Below are 26196 nucleotides of genomic sequence, written 5' to 3'. Positions count from 1 at the left end.
AGAGCTGTGATGTCCAGCAACGCTCGATTTAACCCCAGCCTAATCACAGGACAATTTACAATGACTAATTAACCTATCAACTGGTACATCTTTGAACTATGGGAGGAAACTAGAGTACCTGGAGGAAACCCACACAGTCACAGGGAGAATGTATAAACTCCTTGCAGACAACAGCAGGAATTGAACCCTGGTCATTGGTACTGTAAAGCGTTGTGCTAACCAGTACACTACCGTGTCATCCTTTTTGGTAACGAAGTGATGTCCTCTGTCACTGGAAACAATGATGTATGGATAACACTGTTGAATGTATCAGATACTGCTACCTTGACCAATCAATTTCTTTGGGAAGAACGCTTGGCAGCCCCACACCTCTCCTGCCCCACCACACCTTCTTCAATAACAGGCTGAAACTACGCAGGGATGATCCACCCTACATAATTATGGACAAGTTCAAATTTAATTATCATTCAACCATGTTAAAAAGGATCAGCCGTGATTGAATGGTGGAGCAGACTCGATGGGCCAAATAGTCTAATTCTGCTCCTATGTCTTATGGTCCTATGGTCTTACAGACGAATACAGCCAAACCAAACAGCATTCCTCTGGTGCCAATGTGCAAAACACAGCACACTGCACACCGCAACATAACACACATCATTACGATTTCAGAAAAAGAGTGTCCAACTTGTTCTTCAATCGAGCGAACGCTGGAGAGAAGCACCGAGTGAAGGAGCCAGTCCCAAACCCAGAATCGATTCCAGTATGCACAGAAGCCTCTCCCACACCGCCACAGCATCTCCTCCCCTGGGCAACTGCAGCAGACGACCCCATGCCCCAGGCCTGGGCCTTGCCACAACCAATGCAATGCAGTTCCCCCACTGCCATTCTCACAAGTGAACCTTTGAACCGGACTTGCAGTGATCTATGTTACAACAATCCTGTACTTACCTCCATCTGCAATTTGATGATCTCACTCTGCTTCTCCCTCTCTTGAGAAGATAACTGTCTGTTCAGTCGCTGAATCTCTGCCTCCTTTTTATCAATAACGCTGTTGAGTTCAGCTTCCTTTACTTCAACTGGCAAAAATTTAATGACAAGTTCAGAAAAACAGAGAGAGGGCAAAGCAAAGAAACAAGGTAAACATGAGCAGATAAAAGCATGCAACTCTTCAAGCCTTCTCCACCATTCAGCACTGACATGGCTGATTCTCTATCTCAATACCGCGTACCCGCAAACAGTCATAGAGGCATAGTGTGCTGCAACACAGAAACAGGTCCTTCAGCCCATCTAGTCCATGCCCAATTATTATTCTGCATAATCCTTTTGACAAGGTCCCACACAGGAGATTAGTGTGCAAACTTAAAGCACACGGTATTGGGGGTATGGTAATAATGTGGATAGAGAATTGGTTGGCAGACAGGAAGCAAAGAGTGGGAATAAACGGGACCTTTTCAGAATGGCAGGCAGTGATTAGTGGGGTATCGCAAGGATCAGTGCTGGGACCCCAGTTGTTTACAATATATATTAATGACTTAGACAAGGGAATTAAATGCAGCATCTCCAAGTTTGCGGATGACACAAAGCTGGGTGGCAGTGTTAGCTGTGAGGAGGATGCTAAGAGGATGCAGGGTGACTTGGATAGGTTAGGTGAGTGGGCAAATTCATGGCAGATGCAATTTAATGTTGATAAATGTGAGGTTATCCACTTTGGTGGCAAGAGCAGGAAAACAGATTATTATCTGAATGGTGGCCGATTAGGAAAAGGGGAGGTGCAACGAGACCTGGGTGTCATTATACACCAGTCAGTGAAAGTGGCCATGCAGGTACAGCAGGCGGTGAAAAAGGCGAATGGTATGCTGGCATTCATAGCAAGAGGATTCGAGTACAGGAGCAGGGAGGTACTACTGCAGTTGTACAAGGCCTTGGTGAGACCACACCTGGAGTATTGTGTGCAGTTTTGGTCCCCTAATCTGAGGAAAGACATTCTTGCATAGAGGGGGTATAAAGAAGGTTCACCAGATTGATTCCTGGGATGGCAGGACTTTCATATGAAGAAAGACTGGATTGACTAGGCTTATACTCGTTGGAATTTAGAAGATTGAGGGGGGATCTTGTTGAAACGTATAAAATTCTAAAGGAATTGGACAGGCTAGATGCAGGAAGATTGTTCCTGAGGTTGGGCAAGTCCAGAACAAGGGGTCACAGTTTAAGGATAAAGGGGAAGCCTTTTAGGACTGAGATGAGGAAAAACTTCTTCACACAGAGAGTGGTGAATCTGTGGAATTCTCTGCCACAGGAAACAGTTGAGGCCAGTTCATTGGCTATATTTAAGAGGGAGTTAAATATGGCCCTTGTGACTAAAGGGATCAGGGGTATGGAGGGAAGGCTGGTACAGGGTTCTGAGTTGGATGATCAGCCATGATCGTACTGAATGGCGGTGCAGGCTCGAAGGGCCGAATGGCCTACTCCTGCACCTATTTTCTATGTTTCTAATCCTATTGACTGATACCCATAACTCTCCCATCAATGTACATCCATGATCTTCAGTCCAGGAACAGGACTTCTTCAATTTGTAGAAGTGAACGGGAAGGGGAGTGTGGGCACATATCACTGTGTACTGTATTGAGGAATGTACTTACACCGCCTGTTCAAGTTTTGCTGAATCTCGGCCCGCTCCAACTGTTGCTCCTGCTCCATCGTTTTCAGCTGTAATACCAAACTCTTGACATGGTCCTTTTCCTCCTATAAGGATATCGTGATCAAGCTCAAAGCCATAAGACATAAGACGTAGGAGCAGAATTAGGCCATCCAGCCAATTGAGTCTGCTCCATCATCCCATCATGGCTGATTCTGGATCCCATTCAACCCCACACATCTACCTTCTTGCCACATCCTTTGATGCCCTGACTGATCAGGAAACTATGAACTTCTGCCTTAAATATCCCCACAGACTTGGCTTCCACCGCTCTCATTCCACAGATTCACTACTCTCTGGCTAAAAAACTTCCTTCTTATCTGTGTTCAAAAAGGTCTCCCCTCAGTTTTGAGGCTGTGCCCTCTAGTTCTGGAGACCCCCACCATGGGAAACATCCTCTCCACATCCACCCTATCTAGTCCTTTCAACATTCAGTAGGTTTCAATGAGAACCCCCCCGCATTCCAAATTTCAGTGTTAAGGGGAGAAGTCTGGGGAGTGGAGCTGAGGAGGGGGATAAAGGATCAGCCATGACTGAATGGTGGAGCAAACTCAATGGGCCAATTCTGCTATTATGTCTAATGGTGTTATAAAATCCAGGCAAGCATATACTGCAGATAGAGCACAGACAGCTCAGGCAAGAAAGGTCTTTGAAGAGCATAGATTCCCTTTGTACACCAGGGGTCTCGTAATGGGATAAGTGATCCAAGGCACATGCACCACCTAAGGAACAATTGTCATTGGTTGTCAGCTTGTTGTTTCTGTTGACTTTTAACATTTCTAATGTGAATGGTGATTGATCATGCAATAAGGAATTCAAACATACACAGTCTACCAAATATCCATAACTGATAAGCCAATTCTGTATACGAATAGCAGTTTTCTGTCCTGGCTTCAGAACAGCATGGTGAGAGGGACCCCACTGTTCTCACTGTGCACAAGTAAAATAAAGTATGTGTGCTCAGGGCCCTGTTATTTCAGCTATTTTAAAATAACATAAGTGTAAGTTGATGCTTTGGTGAAGACCCTGCATCAGGAGTTTCAGTTTCAGAGAATGATGTTTGACCTGCTACATTCTTCCAGTTCTCTGCTCTTTTTGGTCCAGATTTCATATCTGCAGTCAGTTTTGTTTTTGCCACAAAGTCAAACTTTGTGTAAGCCTCAGCTCGTGTTCGTCTAGGGGAAGCGGCCTTCAGCCCTGCCAAACTGTGCAATCAAGTTTGTGTGGATGCTGTGTAATGTACCCCAGTACAGACCCACAATGCAAAAATCAGACAGTACACAATAAGCGATTAAATAATCACACTTTATAAATCTTACTGTGACTATGTGGTTAGTAGAGAAACAAAACATAAAAGAAAAAGACGCCACTTATATTTTGTTTTAAACAGTCTGTGCACAAATAAATTTGTTGGAGCTCACGGAACCAGGTCTCCTTTCCACCAATCGACCTCCTCCAAACTCCGCCAACCCTTGGCTGGGACCGCCCCCGGTGGTCTACCAGAGCGTTCCGAGTGCGTTCTTCTTCTTCTCCTCTCCTCGACGAAAAGACCGTGAACAAGCTCGGTTCCCAGACATACAAGATAGAATAACATGCTTTCCCCCCCACCATTGGTTAGTTCCCTGTTATCTGTAGTTATAACCCGAACATCTCAGCTAGAGAAAAACCTATTACCTCAGCAGTTAGCATTACAGAGAACCCCCTTACATTTGTTAAAGCTGTAACCGAAGAAATAATTTTCTCGATGGTTATAGTGAGAACTTTGAAATAATGCGATTAATATAGGCATCTGGAGATGCAGGACCCCCTTTAAATACACAGTGAAGCCAATGTTAAAGTAAAGTCAAACATAATGAAAGTAGATTATCAGATGATAATCTGTACTTGCTATACTAGTTAATCGTACAGAATATCATATAAGGAATAAATTGACATGTGCAATTGCTAACTTGTAATAAAATCACAAGTGTGTAAATTTAATCCTCACCGGCTGAGTGGACAATCACAGCCAGAGGAACGGAGTAAAGTTGCATTTTGAACATCCTACCTGTTCAACCATTTTTAACTTCTCTTCTAAGAAGTTGATCCTTCTTTTCAGCTTTTCATTTTCATCTGCAAACACCGTGATTTTTAAAAATACATGAATTTATTTCAATGGTAATTTGGATCATGTTTAGCTGCAAGCACTCATTCAGATGCTTACAAGGTCATGTGTAAATCCGAACACACTCCCCACAACACACGTGCTGATTCCCACACAAGCATAACTCACAGAAGCAGCAATCCACTAACCTCTACACAGACACATAAACCCCCTTCCCCACACAATTAGTACATTTGCAAATAACTAAGAAATTGGTGGTGTTTGAGGAAGGTTGTCTAATTCTACAACAGATCATTTGGAAAATTGAGTGAAGCAGTGGCAGATAGAATTTAATCCTGAAAACTATAAACTGGTGAATTTTAGGAAGGCAAATAGGAGTAGAAAATACACAGTACATGGTGTGGAAGAATGTTGAACAGAGAGACTGGTATTCATGTCCATAAAATACAGAACAGTTCAGCACAGTGCGGGCCCTTTGGGAGTGATTTTTCCTATAGTGGGTGATTTTAGGACCTCAGGACACAGCCTCAGAATAGAGGGACGATTATTTAACATAGAGATGCAGAGAAATTTCTTCAGCAAGATGGTGGCGAATCAGTGGAATTCATTGCCACAATCAGATGTGGAGACCAAGTCATTGGGTAGATTTAAAGCAGAGGTTGATAGGTTCTTGATTAGTCAGGGCATCAGAGTTATGGGGAGAAGGCAGGAGAACAGGGTTGGGAGGGATAATAAGTCAGCCATGATGGAATGGTAAAGCAGATAATGAGCTGAATGGCCTAATTATGATAATTATGCTTTTACAGTATGTCTTATGGTCTTACGGAATGGAGACCCAGAAGCCTGTCCTGTGGTTGAAGGAGTGTGTGTGTGCATGTGTGTGTGCGTGTGTGTGTGCGTGTGTTAGTGTTATATATCTAAAGGGTTTGTTTTGCTGTTGTTGTTTTGATGCTTTGTGTGTTCTGTTTTGTTGAGTCTTGTGCTGAGTGTGGGAGTCGTGCAATGTTGGCACCAGAATGTGTGGGCTTTGCCCCAGCACCTTGCGCATTTCAGTGCATCTTCCGATGTACATCTGATAAATAACTGTCTCTGAATGAAACAAGGTAAAGGAAAGATGGAGGTGGTGGGGTGGAAGAGGATGAAGGTGGAGACAGCTGCACGAGGGTGGCTAGTGGGAGCACTATGGCTACCAATGCTGGAATCTGAGAAGGAAGGAAGGTGAACCAAATGAAAGAGGAACCAGTGGTTGAAATGTGTGGATAGACGGTGGATAGTACCAATCAGGAGAAGGGAATGAACATGGGCGATGGGGACTGGAGGAGACTTATGGAAAGTGGTCCAAAATGAAATGGTCTGGGGTGGATGAGAAGGAATAATAACACAGGAGATAAGGGTTACCAGTGGGTTGTCGATACCCAGGTGGAAATACAAGGTACTTTTTAATTCCACATCCCATTCCCATTCTGATATGTCTATCCACGGCCTCCTCTACTGTAAAGATGAAGCCACACTCAGGTTGGAGGAACAACACCTTATATTCCGTCTGGGTAGCCTCCAACCTGATGGCATGAACGTCGACTTCTCTAACTTCCGCTAATGCCCCACCTCCCCGTCGTACCCTATCCGTTATTTATTTATATACACACATTCTTTCTCTCTTTCCTCCCTCTGTCCCTCTGACTATACCCCTTCCCCATCCTCTGGGCTTTCCCCCCTCCCCCTTTTCCTTCTCCCTGGGCCTCCTGTCCTATGATCCTCTCATATCCCTTTGCCAATCACCTGTCCAGCTCTTGGCTCCATCCCTTCCCCTCCTGTCTTCTCCTATCATTTTTGATCTCCCCCTCCCCCTCCCACTTTCAAATCTCTTACTAGCTCTTCCTTCAGTTAGTCCTGACGAAGGGTCTCGGCCTGAAATGTCGACTGTACCTCTTCCTAGAGATGCTGCCTGGCCTGCTGTGTTCACTAGCAACTTTGATGTGTGTTGTGACTATTCATTAGGACTCAGCTTGGCAGTGGAGAAAGAGAAGCGTAGATTTGTCAGAGTGAGAAAGAGTGTTGAAATGGATCCCACCCATCTGGGAGCTGAGGATAACCACTTCTGTATGGGAAATGGCATATTTATACTTTTCCCAAATGAGGTTCAGTGCACTGTGCATTACTTCACTGAATTCACATCCAGCACTGGCCATTTTCACCCCACTGAGAGTAGTTGCAGTGTTTCTGTTTTTTCAGAAGATGGCAGTGTTGGATGTCCTTGCATCAATGCTGGCAGTAAATGCAACCCACCTCTCGATCTATAAGACCAGGAGACCACAAGACAAAGGAGCAGAATTAGGTCATCCAGCCCATCGAGTCTGCTCCACCATTCCATCATGGCTGATTCTGGATCCTATTCAACCCTATACGCCTGCCTTCTTACCATATCCTTTTACGCCTTGACTGATCAAGAAACAATCAACTTCTGTCTTAAATATACCCCCGGACTTGGCCTCCACCACAGTCCGTGGCAGAACATTCCACAGATTCACTACTCTGTGGTTAAAAAAAATTCCTCCTTCCCTCTGCTGTCCAAGGCGCCCCTCAATTTTGAGGCCATGCCCTCTAGTTCTGGATACCCGCACCACAGGGAACATCCTCTCCACATCCACCCTATCTAGACCTTTTAGCATTTGGTAGGTTTCAATGAGATACCTACACATTCTTCTAAATTCCAGTGAGTACAGGCCCAAAGCTGCCAAACACTCCTCAAATGTTAACCCTTCATTCATGGAGTCATCCTCGTGAAACTCCTCTGGACTCTCTCCAATGAGATCACATCCCTTCTGAGATAGGGGGCCCAAAACAGTTGACAATCTCCTAAGTGTGGCCTGACTAGTGTCTTGTAAAGGCTGAGCATTATCTCCTTGCTTTTATATTCTATTCTCCTTGAAATAAATACCAACATTGCATTTGCCTCCTTTACTATAGATTCAACCTTCTGGGACTATTGCATGAGGACTCCCAAGTCCCCCTGCGTATTGAACCTTCTGATATTTGAACCTTCTCCCCAGTTAGATAATAGTCCGCACGATTGCTGCTTTTACCAAAATCATACATTTCCCAACACTGTATTCCATTTGTCACTTTTTGCCCATTCTTCCAATTTATCCAAGTCCTGCTGCAATTGCTTTGCTTCCTCAGCACTACCTACCCCTCCACCTATCTTTGTATCATCCACAATCTTTGCCACAAAGCCATCAGTTCCATTCTCCAAATCATTGACAAATAATGTGAAAAGCAGCAGTCCCAATACTTACCCCTGAGGAACACCACAAGTAATTGGCAGTCAACCAGAAAAGTATAGATACATAGAATAGTACAGCACAGTACAGGTCCTTCGGCCCACAATGTTGTGCCAACCCTTAAACCCTGCCTCCCACATAACCCTCCCACCTTAAATTTCGCCATATACGTATCTAGTAGTCTCTTAAATTTCACTAGTGTATCTGCCCCCATCACTGACTCAGGCAGTGCATTCCACACACCAACCACTCTCTGAGTGAAAAACCTTCCACTAATATCCCCCTTGAACTTTCCACTCCTTACCTCAAAGCCATGTCCTCTTGTACTGAGTAGTGGTGCCCTGGGGAAGAGGTGCTGGCTGTCCACTCTATCTATTCCTCTTATTATCTTGTACACCTCTATCATGTCTCCTCTTATCCTCCTTCTCTCCAAAGAGTAAAGCCCTAGCTCCCTTAATCTCTGATCATAATGCATACTCTCTAAACCAGGCAGCATCCTGGGAAATCTCCTCTGTACCCTTTCCAATGCTTCCACATCCTTCCTATAGTGAGGTGACCAGAACTGGACACAGTACTCCAAGTGTGGCCTAACCAGTTTTATAGAGCTGCATCATTACATCGCGACTCTTAAACTCTATCCCTCGACTTATGAAAACTAACACCTCATAAGCTTTCTTAACTACCCTATCTACCTGTGAAGCAACTTTCAGGGATCTGTGGACATGTACCCCGAGATCCCTCTGCTCCACCACACTACCAAGTATCCTGCCATTTACTTTGTACTCTGCCTTGGAGTTTGTCCTTCCAAAGTGTACCACCTCACACTTCTCCAGGTTGAACTCCATCTGCCACTTCTCAGCCCACTTCTGCATCCTATCAATGTCTCTCTGCAATCTTCGACAATCCTCTACACTATCCACAACACCACCAACCTTTGTGTCATCTGCAAATTTGCCAACCCACCCTTCTACCCCCACATCCAGGTCGTTAATAAAAATCACGAGAAGTAGAGGTCCCAGAACAGATCCTTGTGGGACACCACTACTCACAACCCTCCAATCCGAATGTACTCCCTCCACCATGACCCTCTGCTTTCTGCAGGCAAGCCAATTCTGAATCCACCTGGCCAAACTTCCCTGGATCCCACGCCTTCTGACTTTCTGAATAAGCCTACCGTGTGGAACCTTGTCAAATGCCTTACTAAAATCCCTATAGATCACATCCACTGCACTACCCTCATCTATCTGCCTGGTCACCTCCTCAAAGAACTCTATCAGGCTTGTTAGACACGATCTGCCTTTCACAAAGCCATGCTGACTGTCCCTGATCAGACCATGATTCTCTAAATGCCTATAGATTCTATCTCTAAGGATCTTTTCCAACAGCTTTCCACCACAGACATAAAGCTCACCAGTCTATAATTACCCAGACTATCCCTACTAACTTTCTTGAACAAGGGGACAACATTCGCCTTCCTCCAATCCTCCGGTACCATTCCCATGGACAACGAGGACATAAAGATCCTAGCCAGAGGCTCAGCAATCTCTTCCCTCGCCTCGTGGAGCAGCCTGGGGAATATTCCGTCAGGCCCCAGAGACTTATCCATCCTGATGTATCTTAACAACTCCAACATCTCTTCTCCCTTAATATCAACATGCTCCAGAACATCAACCTCACTCATATTGTCCTCACCGTCATCAAGTTCCCTCTCATTGGTGAATATCGAAGAGAAGTATTCATTGAGGACCTCGCTCACTTCCACAGCCTCCAGGCACATCTTCCCACCTTTATCTCTAATAGGACCGACCTTCACTCCTGTCATCCTTTTGTTCTTCACATAATTGAAGAATGCCTTGGGGTTTTCCTTTACCCTATTCACCAAGGCCTTCTCATGCCCCCTTCTTGCTCTCCTCAGCCCCTTCTTAAGCTCCATTCTTGCTACCCTATATTCCTCAATAGACCCATCTGATCCTTGCTTCCTAAATCTCATGTATGCTGCCTTCTTCCACCTGACTAGATTTTCCACCTCACTTGTCACCCATGGTTCCTTCACCCTACCATTCTTTATCTTCCTCACCGGGACAAATTTATCCCTAACATCCTGCAAGAGATTCCTAAACATCGACCACATGTCCATAGTACATTTCCCTGCAAAAACATCATCCCAATTCACACCCGCAAGTTCTAGCCTTATAGCCTCATAATTTGCCCTTCCCCAATTAAAAAATTTCCTGTCCTCTCTGACTCTATCCTTTTCCATGATAATGCTGAAGGCCAGGGAGCAGTGGTCACTCTCCCCCAGATGCTCACCCACTGAGAGATCTGTGACCTGACCCAGTTCATTACCCAATACTAGATCTAGTATGGCATTCTCCCTGGTCGGCCTGTTAACATACTGTGACAGGAATCCGTCCTGGACACACTTAACAAACTCTGCCCCATCTAAACCATTGGAACTAATCAGGTGCCAATCAATATTAGGGAAGTTAAAGTCACCCATGATAATAACCCTGTTATTTTTGCACCTTTCCAAAATCTGCCTCCCAATCTGCTCCTCGGTATCTCTGCTGATACCAGGGGGCCTATAGAATACTCCCAATAGAGTAACTGCTCCCTTCCTGTTCCTGACTTCCACCCATACTGACTCAAAACAGGATCCTGCTACATTACCCACCCTTTCTGTAGCTGTAAAAGTATCGCTGACCAGTAATGCCACCCTTCTCCCCTTTTCCCCCCTCTCTATCCCTTTTAAAGCACTGAAATCCAGGAATATTGAGAATCCATTCCTGCTCTGGTGCCGGGCAAGTCTTTGTAATGGCCACTACATCATAATTCCATGTATGTATCCCAAGCTGTCAGTTCATCACCTTCGTTCCTGATACTTCTTGTATTGAAGTACACACACTTTAGCCCTTCTACCTTACTACCTTTACACCCTTTATTCTGCTTCTCTTTCCTCAAAGCCTCTTTATATGTTAGATCTGGCTTTACTTCATGCACTATACTTGCAGTTCTCACATGACCTTTATCCTCCTCCACTTCATTATCTGCTCTAACACTCTGGTTCCCCTCCCCCTGCAAATCTAGTTTAAACCTCCCGGAGCAGCGCTAGCAAACCTTCCCACAAGGATGTTAGTCCCCCTCCAGTTCAGGCTCCTTTTATTCCTACTCGCTGCCTCCTGAAAAATCAGCCATTCCTCTATCCATGCCTGTATCTTTCCTGTAATGCCATAGGATTTTATCCTGTTAAGCAGCTTCATGTGTGGCACCTTATCAAATGCCTTCTGAAAATCCAAGTAAATGACATCCACTACCTCTCCTTTGTCCACTCTGCTTGTTACTTCCTTGAAGAATTCTAACAGATTTGTCAGGCACGATTTCCCTTGACAGAAACCATAATGACTTTGACTTATTTTATCATTAGTCTCCAAGTAACCGAAATTTCATCCTTAATAACAGACTCCAACACTTTCCCAACCACTGAGATTAAGCTACCAGGCTTATAATTTCCTTTCTTTTGCCTTCCTCCCTTCTTAAAGAGTGGAGTAACATTTCCAATCTTCCAGTCCTCCAGAACCATGCCAGAATCAAGTGATTCTTGAAAGAGCATGACCAATGCATCCCTTATCTCTTCAGGAACCTCTCTCGGGACTCTGGGACGTAGTGCATCAGATCCAGGCGACGTGTCCACCTTAAGACCTTTGAGTTTGCCTTGTACTTTTTCCTTTGTAATAGCAATGGCACTCGCTCCTGCTTCCTGACACTTACGGACCTCCGGCACACTGCTCATGCCTTCCAGAGTGAAGACAGATGCAAAGTTCCCATTAAGTTCACCGGCTATTTCTTTACTCCCCACTCCCCATTACTAGTTCAACAGCATCATTTTCCAGTGACCCAATATCAACTCTTACCTCCCTTTATTGTTTATGTAGCCCCCCGGCCACCCTCAGGGTCGCTCGGCTCACTGTCGTCTAGGGAAATAGCCTCGGCCCCACCAAACTGGGTAATTAGTTTGTGTGGATGCTGTGTGATGTACCCCACCCCACCCAAATAACAGACAATACACCAGATGCAATTAAATGATATACAGTTTATAGATATTTCTGGAACTATATAATTAAAAGAGAATAAAATATAAAAGGAAAATAAAAGGCGCCACACTTATCAAATTTCAATCTCTTCGTGCACAAAAACCGTTGGAGCTCAAGGACCTTCTTCTTCACCCTGCGACCCCCTCGGACCACCTCGACCGGCCGCCTGGGACCAACAACGGTGGTCAACCAGACGCTCCACACGAATCCGTCTCCGTCTCCTTGCCGAACGTCCCGCTCGGGGTCCGACCCCGTTAGCGGACTCACAGCACCTCGTCCATCCTCTGTCTCGCTCTCCCGCCTTCTGCCCCCAAAACCCCGCGCATACAGTATCTTCAAATACACCAAAACCATAACGACTATCCCCATTGGTTAATAACGTATTTCTTATCACCCTCTAAACCACAACAAGCTGCTAGCACAAACTTTCTCAGCGTTTAAGACAACAAAGCCGCATTCCCCAGATTAACATAACAAAGACGCTATTTTAATTAGCCTCCGCAGTAACATAAAAATCGAAACCCCCTTGCATTTATATAACTGAAAATACTTCTGGTATCCTTCTTTATGTTACTGGCTAGTCTGCCCTTATAGTTAACCTTTTCCTTCTTGTAGCTTTTTTAGTTGACTTTTGTTGAAGCTTCGCAATCATCAAACTTCCTACTCACTTTTGCTACCTTATATGCCCTTTCCTCGGCTCTTATGCAGTCCTTAACTTACTTTGTCAAGCCATGGTTGGCTACCCCTGCCATTCGGGACATACTGTCTCTATCCTGCGCCTTGTGAACTATTCCTAGAAACTTCAGCCATCTCAGCTCTGCCATCATCCCTGCCAGTATCCTCCTCCAATTCACCTAGACAAGCTCCTCTCTCATGCCTCTGTAATTCCCTTTATTCCATTGCGATACTGATACATGTGAGTTCTGCTTCTCCCTCTTAAATTGCAGTATGAAATCAATCATATTATGATCACTACCTCCTAAGGATTCCTTTACATAAGATCTAGGTTATTAACAACGCCCAGTTTAAGATAGCCTTTCCCTGAGTAGGCTCAAGTACAAGCTGCTCTGAAAACCATCTCGTAGGCATTCAAAAAATTCCCTCTCTTGCAATCCCACACCAACCTGATTTTCCCAATCCCCTTGCATATTGAAGTCCCCATTACAATTGTGACATTACCCTTATTACACACCTTTTCCAGCTCCCTTTGCAAACTCAACCCAACATCTTGACTATTTGGAGGCCAATATATGATTCCCATACTGGTTTTTTCACCCTTGCATTTTCTTAACTCCACCCAACATCCTCTGACCTTTGTCTCCTCTTTCTAAAGGTCTAATTCCATCTCTTGCCTACAGAGCCACACCACCGCCTATGCCATCCTACCTGTCTTTTTGATACAAAGTATATCCTTTGATGTTAAGCTCCTCACAATGGCCTTCTCCAGCCATGACTTAGTGATGCCCACAATCTCTAACTGCGCCACAAGTTCGTCCAGCTTATTCCGAATGCTACTCGCATTTAAATACTGCACCTTCAGTCCTGCGTTCTTTGCCATTTTGATTTTAACTCTTTGCCCTGTATGCATTTGCACCCAATCATTGGCTTGTCTTTCCTTATATTCATGTTACACTTATCATCCTCTTGTAAGCCTGTTGGCTCATCTTCAGCTCTATCATCCTGGTTCCCATACCCCTGCCATACTAGTTTAAACCACTCCCAACAGCTCTAGTAAACCTGCCCGCAAGAATATTGATCCCCCTCGGACTCAAGTGCAACCTGTCCTTTTTGTACAGGTCCCACCTGTCCCAGAAGAGTTACTAATTATCCAGAAATCTGAATCCCTGCCCCCGCTCCAATTCTTCAGTCACACCTTTATCTGCCACCTCATTCTATTCCTATCCTCACTGTCATGTGGCACAGGCAGCAATCCTAAGATTACTGCCTTCAAGACCCACTTCTCAGATTCCTTCCTAACACCCTGTATTCTTTTTTCAGTACCTCCTCCCTTTTTCTACCTATGTCATTGGTTCCAATATATACCACGACTTGTGGCTGTTCATCCTCCCTTTTCAGGGTGTTGTGGACTCGTTCAGAAATATCGTATAAAACCATAAGACCATAAGATGTTGGAACAGAATTAGACCATATGGCCTATCAATTCTGCTCTGCCATTTCATCATGGCTAATCCAATTTTCCTCTCAGCCCCATTCTCCCCGTATCCCTTCATGCCCTGACCAATCAAGAATCTATCCGCCTCTGCCTTAAATACACCCAATGACCTGGCCTCCACAGCTGCCTGTGTCAAAGAATTCCACAGATTCACCATTCTCTGGCTAAAAGAAATTCCTCCTCATCTCCTTTCTAAACGGACACCCCTCTATTCTGAGGCTGTGTCCTCTGGTCTCAGATTCTCCCACCATAGGAAACATCCTCTTCACATCCATCCTATCAAGGCCTTTCACCATCTGATAGATTTCAATGAGGTCAACCCTCATTTTTCTCAATTCTAGCGAATACAGGCCCAGATCCGTCAAATGCTCTTCAAATGACAAGCCATTCAATCCTGGAATCATTTCTGTGAACCTCCTTAGAACCTTCTTCAGTTTCAGCACATTCTTTCTCAGATAGGGGGTCCAAACCTGTTCACAATACTCCAAGTGAGGTCTCACCAGTGCTTTACAAAATTTAAAATTACATCTTGCTTTTATAATCTAGTCTTCTTGAAATAAATGCGAACATTGCATTTGCCTTCCTCACCACAGACTCAACCTGCAAATTAACCTTTAGGGAAATCTGCATGAGGATTCTAAAATCCCTTTGCACCTCAGTTTTCTTATATTTTCTCTCCATTTAGAAAATAGTCAACCTTTTCATTTCTTCTACCCAAGTGCATGACCATACACTTCCAACACTGTATTCCATCTGCCATTTCTTTGCCCATTCTCCTAATCTGTCTAAATCCTTCTGTAGCCTCTCTACTTCCTTAAACCTACCTGCTCCTCCACCTATCTTCATATCACCTGCAAACTTTGCAACAAAGCCATCAATTCCATCGTTGACATATAACATAAAAAGAATTGATTCCAACCCAGACCCCTGCGGAACACCACTAGTCACTGGCAGCAAACCAGAAAAGGCTCCCTTTATTCCCACTCTTTGCCTCCTGTCAATCAGCCACTGCTTTATCCATGCTAGAATCTTTCCTATAACACCATGAGCTCGTAGCTTGTTAAGCAGCCTCATGTGTGGCACCTGGTCAAAGGCCTTCTAAGAGTCCAAGTACACAACATCAACCAATTCTCCTTTATCTATCCTGCTTGTTATGTCTTCAGAGAATTCCAACAGATTTGTCAGGCAAGATTTTCTCTTGGGGAAAGCATGCCTACTTTATCATGTACCCAAGCTGCCCTGAGTCCTCATCCTTAATAATCGACTCCAACATCTTCCCAACCACTGAGGTCAGGCTAACTGGCCTATAGTTTCCTCTTTTCTGCCTCTCTCCCTTCTTTAAGAGTGGGTTGATATCAGCAATTTTCCAGTCTTCCTATCCACCTATCACCTACAGCATCTGTCTCACCCTTTTCTATGTACTATCTTCCCTCATCACTCCAGACAAAGGTTCCTGACCTGCAACGTAGATTGTCCATTTTTCTCTACGGATGCTGACCAGCACACTGAGTTCCTCCAGTATTTAGTGTGTTGTTACTAACAACCAGCTGTATAGCTGTGTTGATTTCACTTTAACGTATTATGATCACTAACTTTTTTTTTAAGTTACAGTATGAATTTACCATTGTTATGTGGATAAGCAAGGCAGAGTGCTTTTCTTCATTTCCCCCCCTCCCACTCACCTCCTCACTCCACCTATCATCTACAACCCCTGTTTCCCCCTCCTCACTTTGTCTATACACAGACTACCTTCCTTCTCCACTCACAGTCCTGAGGCAGGGGCTTGATCTGAAATGTCGACAGTTCCTCAACATCTCACCAACCCCCACAGTTGCTGCTCAACTCACTGAGTTCCTCTAGCAAATCAGTTTTTTGCCAAACAGAGTGTCTTTTGCACTATTTATTTACTTTGTAAGTCAGGTTAGTTTTTTCTAGTACTGTACTCCTGCCACAAAACAGATTTCACGATCTGCCATAATAAACCTGGTGGGGTGGTGGAATCTGCCTCTTCCACCACCCCTGGCAGGTTTATTATCGTACGTTAATGCACTGGGACAGTTAAGAGACTATTAGATAGGCACTTGGATGATAAAAAAAATGGAGGGCTATATGGGAGGGAAGGGTTAGATAGATTTTAAAATAGGTTAAAACCTCAGCATAACATCATGGGCAGAAAGGCCTGTACTGTTTTGTGTTCTGTGTTCTATGATTCAGTTTGATGATTGAGGAACATGTTCGAACAGAGTATACCAGACGTCTCGCCCTCAGCTTTCACATGCGGTTAGGCATGGTGGTAGTTGAAGGAGTGGCCTGGAGGCACTAGCAATAGGCTTGAACCACTTCCATGGAGGGACAATATTCAAGACTTTGCTGTCTGAACTGAGCAAGCACCGAAAGGCAGCTCATTGGGTTGATGGGTGGGAAAACCAGATCCTTTGTCTAGAACAGAGTTGGAGAATGGATGACAAGGAAACTAGGAGTAGACAGGGATGTCAGGAGAGCAGTGACTATAATCACTGCTATTATTCTTACAAAGATCACTTAGGGCATGCAAGTTTTCTTCAAGCATTCTTGTTGATTGTGTGGGAAAGTCTGTGCAATATAAACTCTTTCAGTAACCCAGTAACAACTTGCTGCTCATGGTCACTTGGATAGGATATCAGGCAGGCTTCCAGATGCCAAACAAATGGACAGAAGAAAAAGCTGGGTCAAAAGCATTGGTCAAAAACTGCTTCTTAACAATCTGATAAGCAACTTCTGGAAGACGAGTATATTCAAGGGGATTATAATATAGAAATGAAGGTATATGAAGGGGCCACAGCAAAGGATCAGAAAAAGCTGCAGAAAGTTGTTGGACCCATGCATCTCCATCATGGACACTAGCTTTCCCACCATCAAGAACATCTTTAAAAGGTGATGTCTAAAAAAAGGCGGCATCCATCATGGAGGGCCTTCACCATCAAGGACATAACCCCTTTGTATTAATACCATCAGAGAGGAGGTACAGGAGCTGAAGACCCACGTTCAGTGTTTTAGGAACATCTTCTCCCCTGCACCATCAGATTTCTGAACAGTCCATGAACCCATGAACATTACAAGGATGCTGCCTGGATTGGGGAGCATGCCTTATGAGAATAGGTTGAGTGAACTTGGCCTTTTCTCCTTGGAGCAATGGAGGATGAGAGGTGACCTGATAGAAGTGTACAAGATAATGACAGGCATTGATCGTGTGGATAGTCAGAGGCTTTTCCCCAGGGCTAAAATGGTTGCCACAAGAGGGCACAGGTTTAAGGTGCTGGGGAGTAGGCACAGAGGAGATGTCAGGGGTAAGGTTTTTACGCAGAGAGTGGTGAGTGCATGGAATGGGCTGCCGGCAACGATGGTGGAGGCGGATACGATAGGATCTTTTAAGAGACTTTTGGATCGGTACATGGAGCTTAGAAAAATAGAGGGCTATAGGTAACCCTAGGTAATTTCTAAGGTAGGGGCATGTTCGGCACAGTATTGTGGGCCAAAGGGCCTGTATTGTGTTGTAGGTTTTCTATGTTTCTGTTATTACCTCATTATTTTGCTCTCTTTTTGCACTAAATTTTTATATTTCTTATTGTAACTTATAATGATTTTAATGTATTGCACTGTATTGCTGCTGCAAAACAATAAATTTCACCACATATGTCAGCAAAAATAAACCAGATTCTGAGAAGAATTGTTATGGCTTTATAAAGAATTGGTCAGACCACATTTGGTATATCATGAAAAACTTTTGGCCCTGTATCTAAGGGAGGAACCTTCTCCAGAGAAGGTTCACAAGAATGATCCTAGGAATTACAGGGTTACTATGTAAGGGATATTTGGTGTCTCTGGGACTGTATACAGTGGAAATCAATGGTTGAGGGGCAAATTCACTGAAACCTGCCTGATAGTGATAGAATGAACACTACTTCCATTAGCAGGAAAACCAAGCATCAGGAGGTGGCGTATCTGTGGAATACATGTCACAGAGGGCGGTGATGGCCAAGTCATTAGATAAGTTATGGCAGAGATTGATAAGTTCTTGATTAGAATGGAGGATAAGGGTTACAGGAAGAAAGTAGAAGAATGGGTTGAAACTAAAATCAGCCACCACCCAGGACATGCTCTCTTCTTGCTGCTGCCATTAGAAAGAAGGTACAGGAGCCTCAGGACTCACACTAACAGGATCAGGAACAATTATTACACCTCAACCAAAGGGCATAACTTCACTCAGTTTCACTTACCCCATCAATTGAAATGTTCCCACAACCTATGGACTCACTTTCAAAGACTAAAGTGCATAAGAAGATGAATCTCTTGTTTTGCACTGCTAAAACATTGCACATCAATTCAGCATCAGCTCAAACCTCAGTATTAAAACACCTTTTCAGCACAATTCTTATTATGTCAGTGAGTTACAGACACAAAATGTTGGATGAACTCAACCTGTCAGGCAACATCTATGGAAATGAATAAACAGTCAGCATTTTTGCCAGAGAGTCCTGATGAAGCGTCTCGGCCCAAAATGTCAACTGTTTATTTCTCTCCATAGATACTGCCTGAGCTGCTGAGTTCCCTAAGCATTTTTTGTGTGTGTTACTCTGGATTTCCAGCATCTGCAGGATCTCTTGTCAGTGAGTTGTTGATTTTTACCAGATGATTGAGAATGAGGAGAAAAAGAATGGGGTCCAAACACAAACAAGAGAAAATCTGCAAATACTGGAAATCGAAGCAACACACACAAAATGCTGGAGGAACTCAGCGGGCCAGACAACATCTATGGAAAAGAGTAAACAGTCAACGTTTTGGGCCAAGACCCTCCATCAGGGCTGAGAAAAAAGATGAGAAGTCAGATAAGAAGGTGGGGGGAGGGGAGGAAGAAATACAAGGTAGTAGGTGATAGGTGAAAATGGGAGAGTGGGAGGGGTGAAGCAAAGAGCTGGGAAGTCGATCTGAAAGAGATAAAGGGCTGGAGAAAGGGGGATCAGATATGAGAGGAGAGCAGACCATGGAAGAAAGGGAGGGGGGAATAGCACCAGAGGGAGGTGATGGGCAGGTAAGGAGATAAGTGAGAGGGAGAAATGGGGAATGGTGAAGGAGTGGGGGGGGGACATTACCAGAAGTTCAAGAAATCAATGTTCATGCCATCAGGTTGGGGTAGTAGCTAAATCAATGGAACAGCATTTAATTACTTCTAGTCGAATTTACCATGGACTCTCACCTCGTACATCGTATTGTTTTTGGATGGTGTCCTGCAGATCCGTCACCATTCCATGCAATGAAACACATTCTGCAGAGCAAAAATATCCATCACTGGGTAAGAAATACATGTACTAAGGTCACTTTTTCAGCTCTGACTTGGACAGGGGTGGGTTTGGCAGGATACCTGAAGTCTGGCTCCCACACAAGCTTCTGAGAACTGACTCCACAGCATTGCTTTCCCAACCTGGCACTGCTTGGAAACAATCTGCTGGAGGAACTCAGTGGGTCACATGGCATCTGTGAAGGTAAAGGATTGGTTGAAGTTTTGGGTCGAGACCCTGCACAACAACATCTTTGCCTCCACCGATACAGCTTGGCCTATGCAATTCTTTCAGCAGTTTGTGCTGATGCCATGAACATTGATGTATCGAACTTTGGGTAACTTCTCCCCCCTCCCTCTTCTCTCAATTTTACACTTCCCATTCTGGCTTCCCTCTCATCCTTTCTCACCTGGCCAACTCTTCCCTCTGATTCCCCTCTTCCTTTTCTTTCTTCCATAGCCTACTGTCCTCACCTATTTCTTCTCTCATATTTCTTCTTCTTCGGGCTCTTTTACCTATCTCCTTCCAGCTTCTCACATCATTTCCCCCTCCCCCCACTTCCATCCACCTAACTTCCCTTCACCTGGTCTCACCTATCACCTATCAACTGTACTTCTTCCCCTCCCCGCACCTTCTTATTCTGGCTTCTACTCACTTCCTTTCCAGTCCTGATGAAGGATTTCAGCCTGAAATGTCGACTGTTTATTCCCCTTCATAGATGCTGCCTGACTTGCTGAGTCCATCCAGCATTTTGTGTGTGTTCCTCAAGAGTTCCAGCATCTGCAGAAGCTCATGTCCAGTAGAGTCATAAAACACTACAGCACAGAAACAGTCCATTCGGCCCATCCACCATCTGCTGAAACATTTAATCTACCTAGTCCCATCAACCTGCAACCCACAGAAATTACTGTTTCTTGTGTCTCCTCAGAAAGGTTAGGTAAGGAGTACTGCAGAAGAAACTAAGCACAAGAGCAGAGCTGAAGACTTCTACGGGACACTGTAAGGGCAAGGTCCCAATCTGTTTGGGAGGAAGGTTGGATCACCACCCTCTTAAGTAGATAGTGCTGAGTTTGGGGAGACACTGAAGGCAGATGTCATGGATTCCAGTCTCATGTCATTACCACTTAGCTTCAGAAAAAGGTAGCTTTAAGTTGAATGTTCAATCTGGGAACACCAACATTCAATCAAATTCAAACCAACCATATCTTTTTGGAGATTAAAATTTCACCCATTCATACTACCAAGACAAAATGGGTTGATTGGGGCCTGAGTATTTGACTTGATTATCCTTGGGGGCCAGAAGTACCTGTGTGAAGTCTTTAGGTAGTAAATTCAATGAATCACAGAATTGTTCTAGCTTAGGAGCTCATTTGACTCATGAAATCTATGCTGGCCCAGCAGATTATTTTCCAACAATGCCTACCCAAATGCATCTTGTAAAACCATGCTTGATTCTCCTTCTACACACCTTTATCAACAGTGTTGTAGATCAGAAAGAAACTGATGCAAAACAATTGTTTTCCTTACATCCAACTTGCTGAAAGTTTTATCCCATCTGCTCTGCCATCAGATTGCAGAACAGTCTGTAAACCCATCAACAATCCCTCATAAAAATTGCTAGTGAACGCAGCAGGCCAGGCAGCATCTCTAGGAAGAGGTACAGTCGACGTTTCGGGCCGAGACCCTTCGTCACGACTAACTGAAAGAAGAGATAGTAAGAGATTTGCAAGTGGGAGGGGGAGGGGGAGATCTGAAATGATAGGAGAAGACAGGAGAGGGAGGGATGGAGCTAAGAGCTGGAAAGTTGACTGACAAAAGGGATACAAAGCTGGAGAAGGGAGAGGATCATGGGACAGGAAGCCTAGGGAGAAAGAAACGGGAAGGGGAGCCCAGAGGATCGCGAGCAGGCAAGGAGTTATAGTGAGAGGAACAGAGGCAGAAAAAAGAGAGAGAGAAAAAAAGGGGAAAATAATAATAAATAATAAATAAATAAATAAGGGATGGGGACCTCGACACTGTTTTATCCCCCCTTGTTCAAAGTTGCACAGAGCATCAGATGGACAACATTCACAAATAAACATAGAAAGCCTACAGCATAATACAGCCCCTTCGGCCCACAAAGCTGTGCCGAACACGTCTTTACCTGAGAAATTAGCTAGGGTGACCCATAGCCCTCTATTTTTCTAAGGTCCATGGACCTATCTAGGAGTCTCTTAAAAGACCCTATTGTATCCACCTCCACCACCATCGCCGGCAGCCCATTCCACACACACACCACTCTCTGCACAAAAAAACTTAACCCTGTCATCTCCTCTGTACCTACTTCCATGCACTTTAAATCTGTGTCCTCTTGTGGCAGCCATTTCAGCCCTGGGAAAAAGCCTCTGACTATCCACATGATCAATGCCTCTCATCACCTTATACACCTCTATCAGATCACCTCGCATCCTCCGTTACTCCAAGGAGAAAAAGCCGAGTTCACTCAACCTATTCTCATAATTCATGCTCCCCAATCCAGGCAACATCCTTGTAAATCTCCTCTGCACCCTTTCTATGGCTTCCACATCCTTCCTGTAATGAGGCGACCAGAACTGAGCACAGTACTCCAAGTGGGGTCTGACCAGGGTCCTATATAGCTGCAACATTAATCAACATTAAATGTTGAAATCCAGCTTGCATGCACCACTTGCACTGGTGGCTCATTCCTCGCTCATGACCCTCTGAGTGAAGATCACCCTCCCCCCATGTTCCCCTTAAACTTTTGAACTTTCACCCTTAACCTATGACCTCAAGTTGTAGTTCCATCCAACCTCAGTGGAAAAAGTCTGCTTGCATTTACCCTATCCATATCTCTCATAATTTTGTACACCTCTATCAAATTTCCCCTCAATCTTCCACATTCCAAGAAATAAAGTCTAACCTATTCAATCTTTCCTTATAACTCAGGTCCTCCAGACGCAGCAACATTCTTGTAAATTTTCTCTGTACTTTCACTCTTATTAATATATTTCCATAGGTAAGTGACCAAAACTGCACATAATACTCCAAATTAGGCCTCACTAACATCTGCGACATAGGCCTCACCAACATCTGCAACATATCATCCCATCTCCTGTATTCAATACTTTGATTTATGAAGGTCAAACTGGCAAAAACTGAATTATGGACCTGTATTCACAGATCCCTTTGTTGTACTGCACTCCTCAGTGCCCTACCACACTGTGTAAGTCTACTCGGGTTGGTACTACTAAAGTGCAACACCTCACACTTGTCTACATTAAATTCTATCTACTATTTTTCAGTCCAATTTTCCAGCTGGCCCAGATCTCGCTGCAAGTTCTGATAGTCTTCCAGTACACCCCCAAACTTGCTGTTATTGCAAATTTGCTGATCCAGTTAACCACATTATCTTTCAGATGACTGATATAGATGACAAACAACAATGGACTCAGCACTGATCCCTGTGGCACTCCACTAGTCACAGGCCACCAGTCAGAGAGACAACCATCTACTGCCACTCTTTGGCTTCTCCCACAAAGCCAATGTCTAATGCAATTTACTAACTCATCTTGAATGCAGAGCAACTGAACCTCCTTGACCAACCTCCCATGCGGGGCCTTGTGAAATGCCTTATCATATAGACAAGAAACACTGCCTTGCCTTATTCAACTTTCCTGGTAACTTCCTCGAAAAACTCTATAAGATTAGTTAGACACGAACAAAGACATGACTAACTCTAATCAGTCCATGTCTATCCAAATATTCATAAATCTGGTCCCTTAGAATACTTTCCAATAACTTTCCCATTATTGACATCAAGCTATTTTTAGAGGCTTCCTAAAAAGTGGAAAAACATTAGCTATACTCCAATCTTCCAGTACCTTGATGACACTACGAATGATTTCAATATCTCTGCTATGTCCCCTGAATTTCCTGCACTTGTCTCTCACAGGGTCCAAGGAAACACCTTGTCAGGCCCTGGGGATTTATTTACCTTAATTTGCCTCAAGACAGCAAACACCTCCTCATTTATAATTTGTATAGGGTCCATGACCGCATTGCTGCACTAACTCACATCAATAGACTACGTCCATCTCCCGAGTAAATACTGATGCAAAAAAATCCATTTAAGATCTCCCCATCTCTTTTGGCTCCATTAATAGATGACCATTCTGATATTCCAGGGACCAATTTTGTCCATTGCAATCCTTTTGCTCATAACATTATCTGTAGAATCCCTTATGATTCTCCTTCACCTTTCCTGCCTTCTTTTAGCTCTCCTGATTTTTTTCTTGTGCTCTCTTGCAGTCCTTACACTCCATAAGGACTTCATTTGTTCCTAGCTGCCTATACCTGCTAAGTACCTCCTGTTTTTCTTAACCAGGGCCTCAATATCTCTTGAAAACCAAGATTCTCTAAATCTGTTATCTTTACCTTTTAATCTGACAGGCACATACAAGCTTTGTACTCTCAAAATTTCACTTTTTGAAGACTTCCGCTTAACAAGTACACTTTTACCAGAAAACAGCCTGTCCCAATCCACAATTGCCAGATCCTTTTTGGTACGATCAAAATTGACTTTTCTCCAATTTAGAATCTCAACCCACAGACCAGATCTATCTTTTTCCATCTTTACTTTGAAACTAAAGGCATTATGATCACTAGATTCAAAATGTTCCCCATCACAAACTTTTGTTGCCAGTCCTCTCTCATTCCCTAATAAGAAATGAAGTATCGAAGACGCTCTCATTGGGACTTCTACGTACAAGGCAGAGTACAAAGTAAATGGTGGTGGAGCAGAGGGATCTCGGGGTACATGTCCACAGATCCCTGAAAGTTGCCTCACAGGTGGATAGGGTAGTTAAGAAAGCTTATGATGTGTTAACTTTCATAAGTCGAGGGAAAGAGTTTAAAAGTCACGATGTAATGATGCAGCTCTATAAATCTCTGGTTAGGCCACACTTGGAGTACTGTGTCCAATTCTGGTCACCTCACTATAGGAAGGATGTGGAAGCATTGGAAAGGGTACAGAGGAGATTTCCCAGGATGCTGCCTGGTTTAGAGAGTATGCATTATGATCAGAGATTAAGGGAGCTAGGGCTTTACTCTTTGGAGAGAAGGAGGATAAGAGGAGACATGATAGAGGTGTACAAGATAATAAGAGGAATAGATAGAGTGGACAGCCAGCCCCAGGGCAATACTGCTCAATACAAGAGGACATGGCTTTAAGGTAAGGGGTGGGAAGTTCAAGGGGGATATTAGAGGAAGGTTTTTTACTTAGAGAGTGGTTGGTGCATGGAATGCACTGCCTGAGTCAGTGGTGGAGGCAGATACACTAGTGAAGTTTAAGAGACTACTGGACAGGTATATGGAGGAATCTAAGGTGGGGGCTTATATGGGAGGCAGGGTTTGAGGGTCGGCACAACATTGTGAGCTGAAGAGCCTGTACTGTGCTGTACTATTCTATGTTCTACGTTCCCTGAACACATTTGACAAACTCTATCTCATTTAGTCCTTTTACAGTATGGGAATCCCAAAAAATAGTGGAAACTTAAAATCGCCTGCTATAACAACCTTACATTTCTTGACCTACGACCTCTCTACAGATTTGTTCCTCTAAATGCCGTGGACTGATACAGACCCCCTCATGTTGTCTTACCTTTCTTATTCCTCATTTCTACCCATAAAGCCTCACTAGCTGAGTTGTCCAGTCTGCCCTGATTGAGAACTGCTGAGACATTTTCCCTGATTAGTAATGCCAGCTCTCCTACTCTGTCACTCCTAAAGCAACTGAACCATGGAATATTGAACTGCCAGTCTTGCCCCTCCGACAAGCAAGTCTCACTAATGGCTACAAGATCATAACTCCATTGTGATGATCCATGCCCTGAGTTCATCCTCCTTTCATACAATATTTCTTGCATTGAAATATACACAGCTCAGAATATTAGTTACACCATGCTCAACCTTTTGACTCCTGACTTTGTCTGAGGTCTTAACAACTTCTGTCTCCACATCTCCCCAGCATTTGTTCTGGGACGCTGGTTCCCATCCCCCTGTAATTCTAGTTTAACACCCTCCCACCCCCATGCAGCACTAGCAAACCTTCCTGCTAGGATTTAAGTCCCCCTCCCGCTCAGATTCAAACCATCTCTTCTGTACAGGTCCCACTTTCCCTGGAAGAGAGCCTAATGATCCAAAAATCTCATGCCTCCTTCCTACACCAACTCTTTAGCCACGTGTCAAACTGTATGATTTTCCTATTTCTGGCCTCACTAGCACATAGCATGGGTAGCAATTCTGAAATTATAACCTGGTTCTAACACCCTGAACTCACTTTAGAAATTCATCAGTCTTTCTACCTATGCTATTGATACCTGCATAGACCATGGCCTTTGGATGCTCACCTTTTCACTTAAGAACACTGAGGACTTGATCCAAGATTTTCCAGACCCTGGCATCTAGGAAGCCACCTGGGAATCACATTTCAGGAAGAGTGACATATTCATTCTTCTTTGAATCAGCCAAAGTTCAAAG

General features: G+C 44.1%; 1 protein-coding gene across 1 annotated transcript in view; it reads right to left on the bottom strand.

Annotated features, from left to right (window-relative positions):
• LOC134346397 (coiled-coil domain-containing protein 152-like) overlaps positions 1-26196 on the bottom strand; it is a 110880-nt gene that overhangs the window by 23638 nt on the left and 61046 nt on the right. The window contains exons 4-7 of the mRNA XM_063047755.1: positions 19578-19646; positions 4743-4807; positions 2640-2742; positions 949-1076 (exon numbers count right to left, since the gene is read on the bottom strand). Of these exons, the coding sequence (XP_062903825.1) occupies positions 949-1076; positions 2640-2742; positions 4743-4807; positions 19578-19646 (365 nt within the window). The remainder of the gene's footprint in view (positions 1-948; positions 1077-2639; positions 2743-4742; positions 4808-19577; positions 19647-26196) is intronic.

This window comes from Mobula hypostoma, chromosome 5 (assembly GCF_963921235.1).
Source record: "Mobula hypostoma chromosome 5, sMobHyp1.1, whole genome shotgun sequence".
NCBI classification, from domain to species: Eukaryota; Metazoa; Chordata; class Chondrichthyes; order Myliobatiformes; family Myliobatidae; genus Mobula; species Mobula hypostoma.
This window is presented reverse-complemented; position numbering and strand designations above follow the sequence as displayed.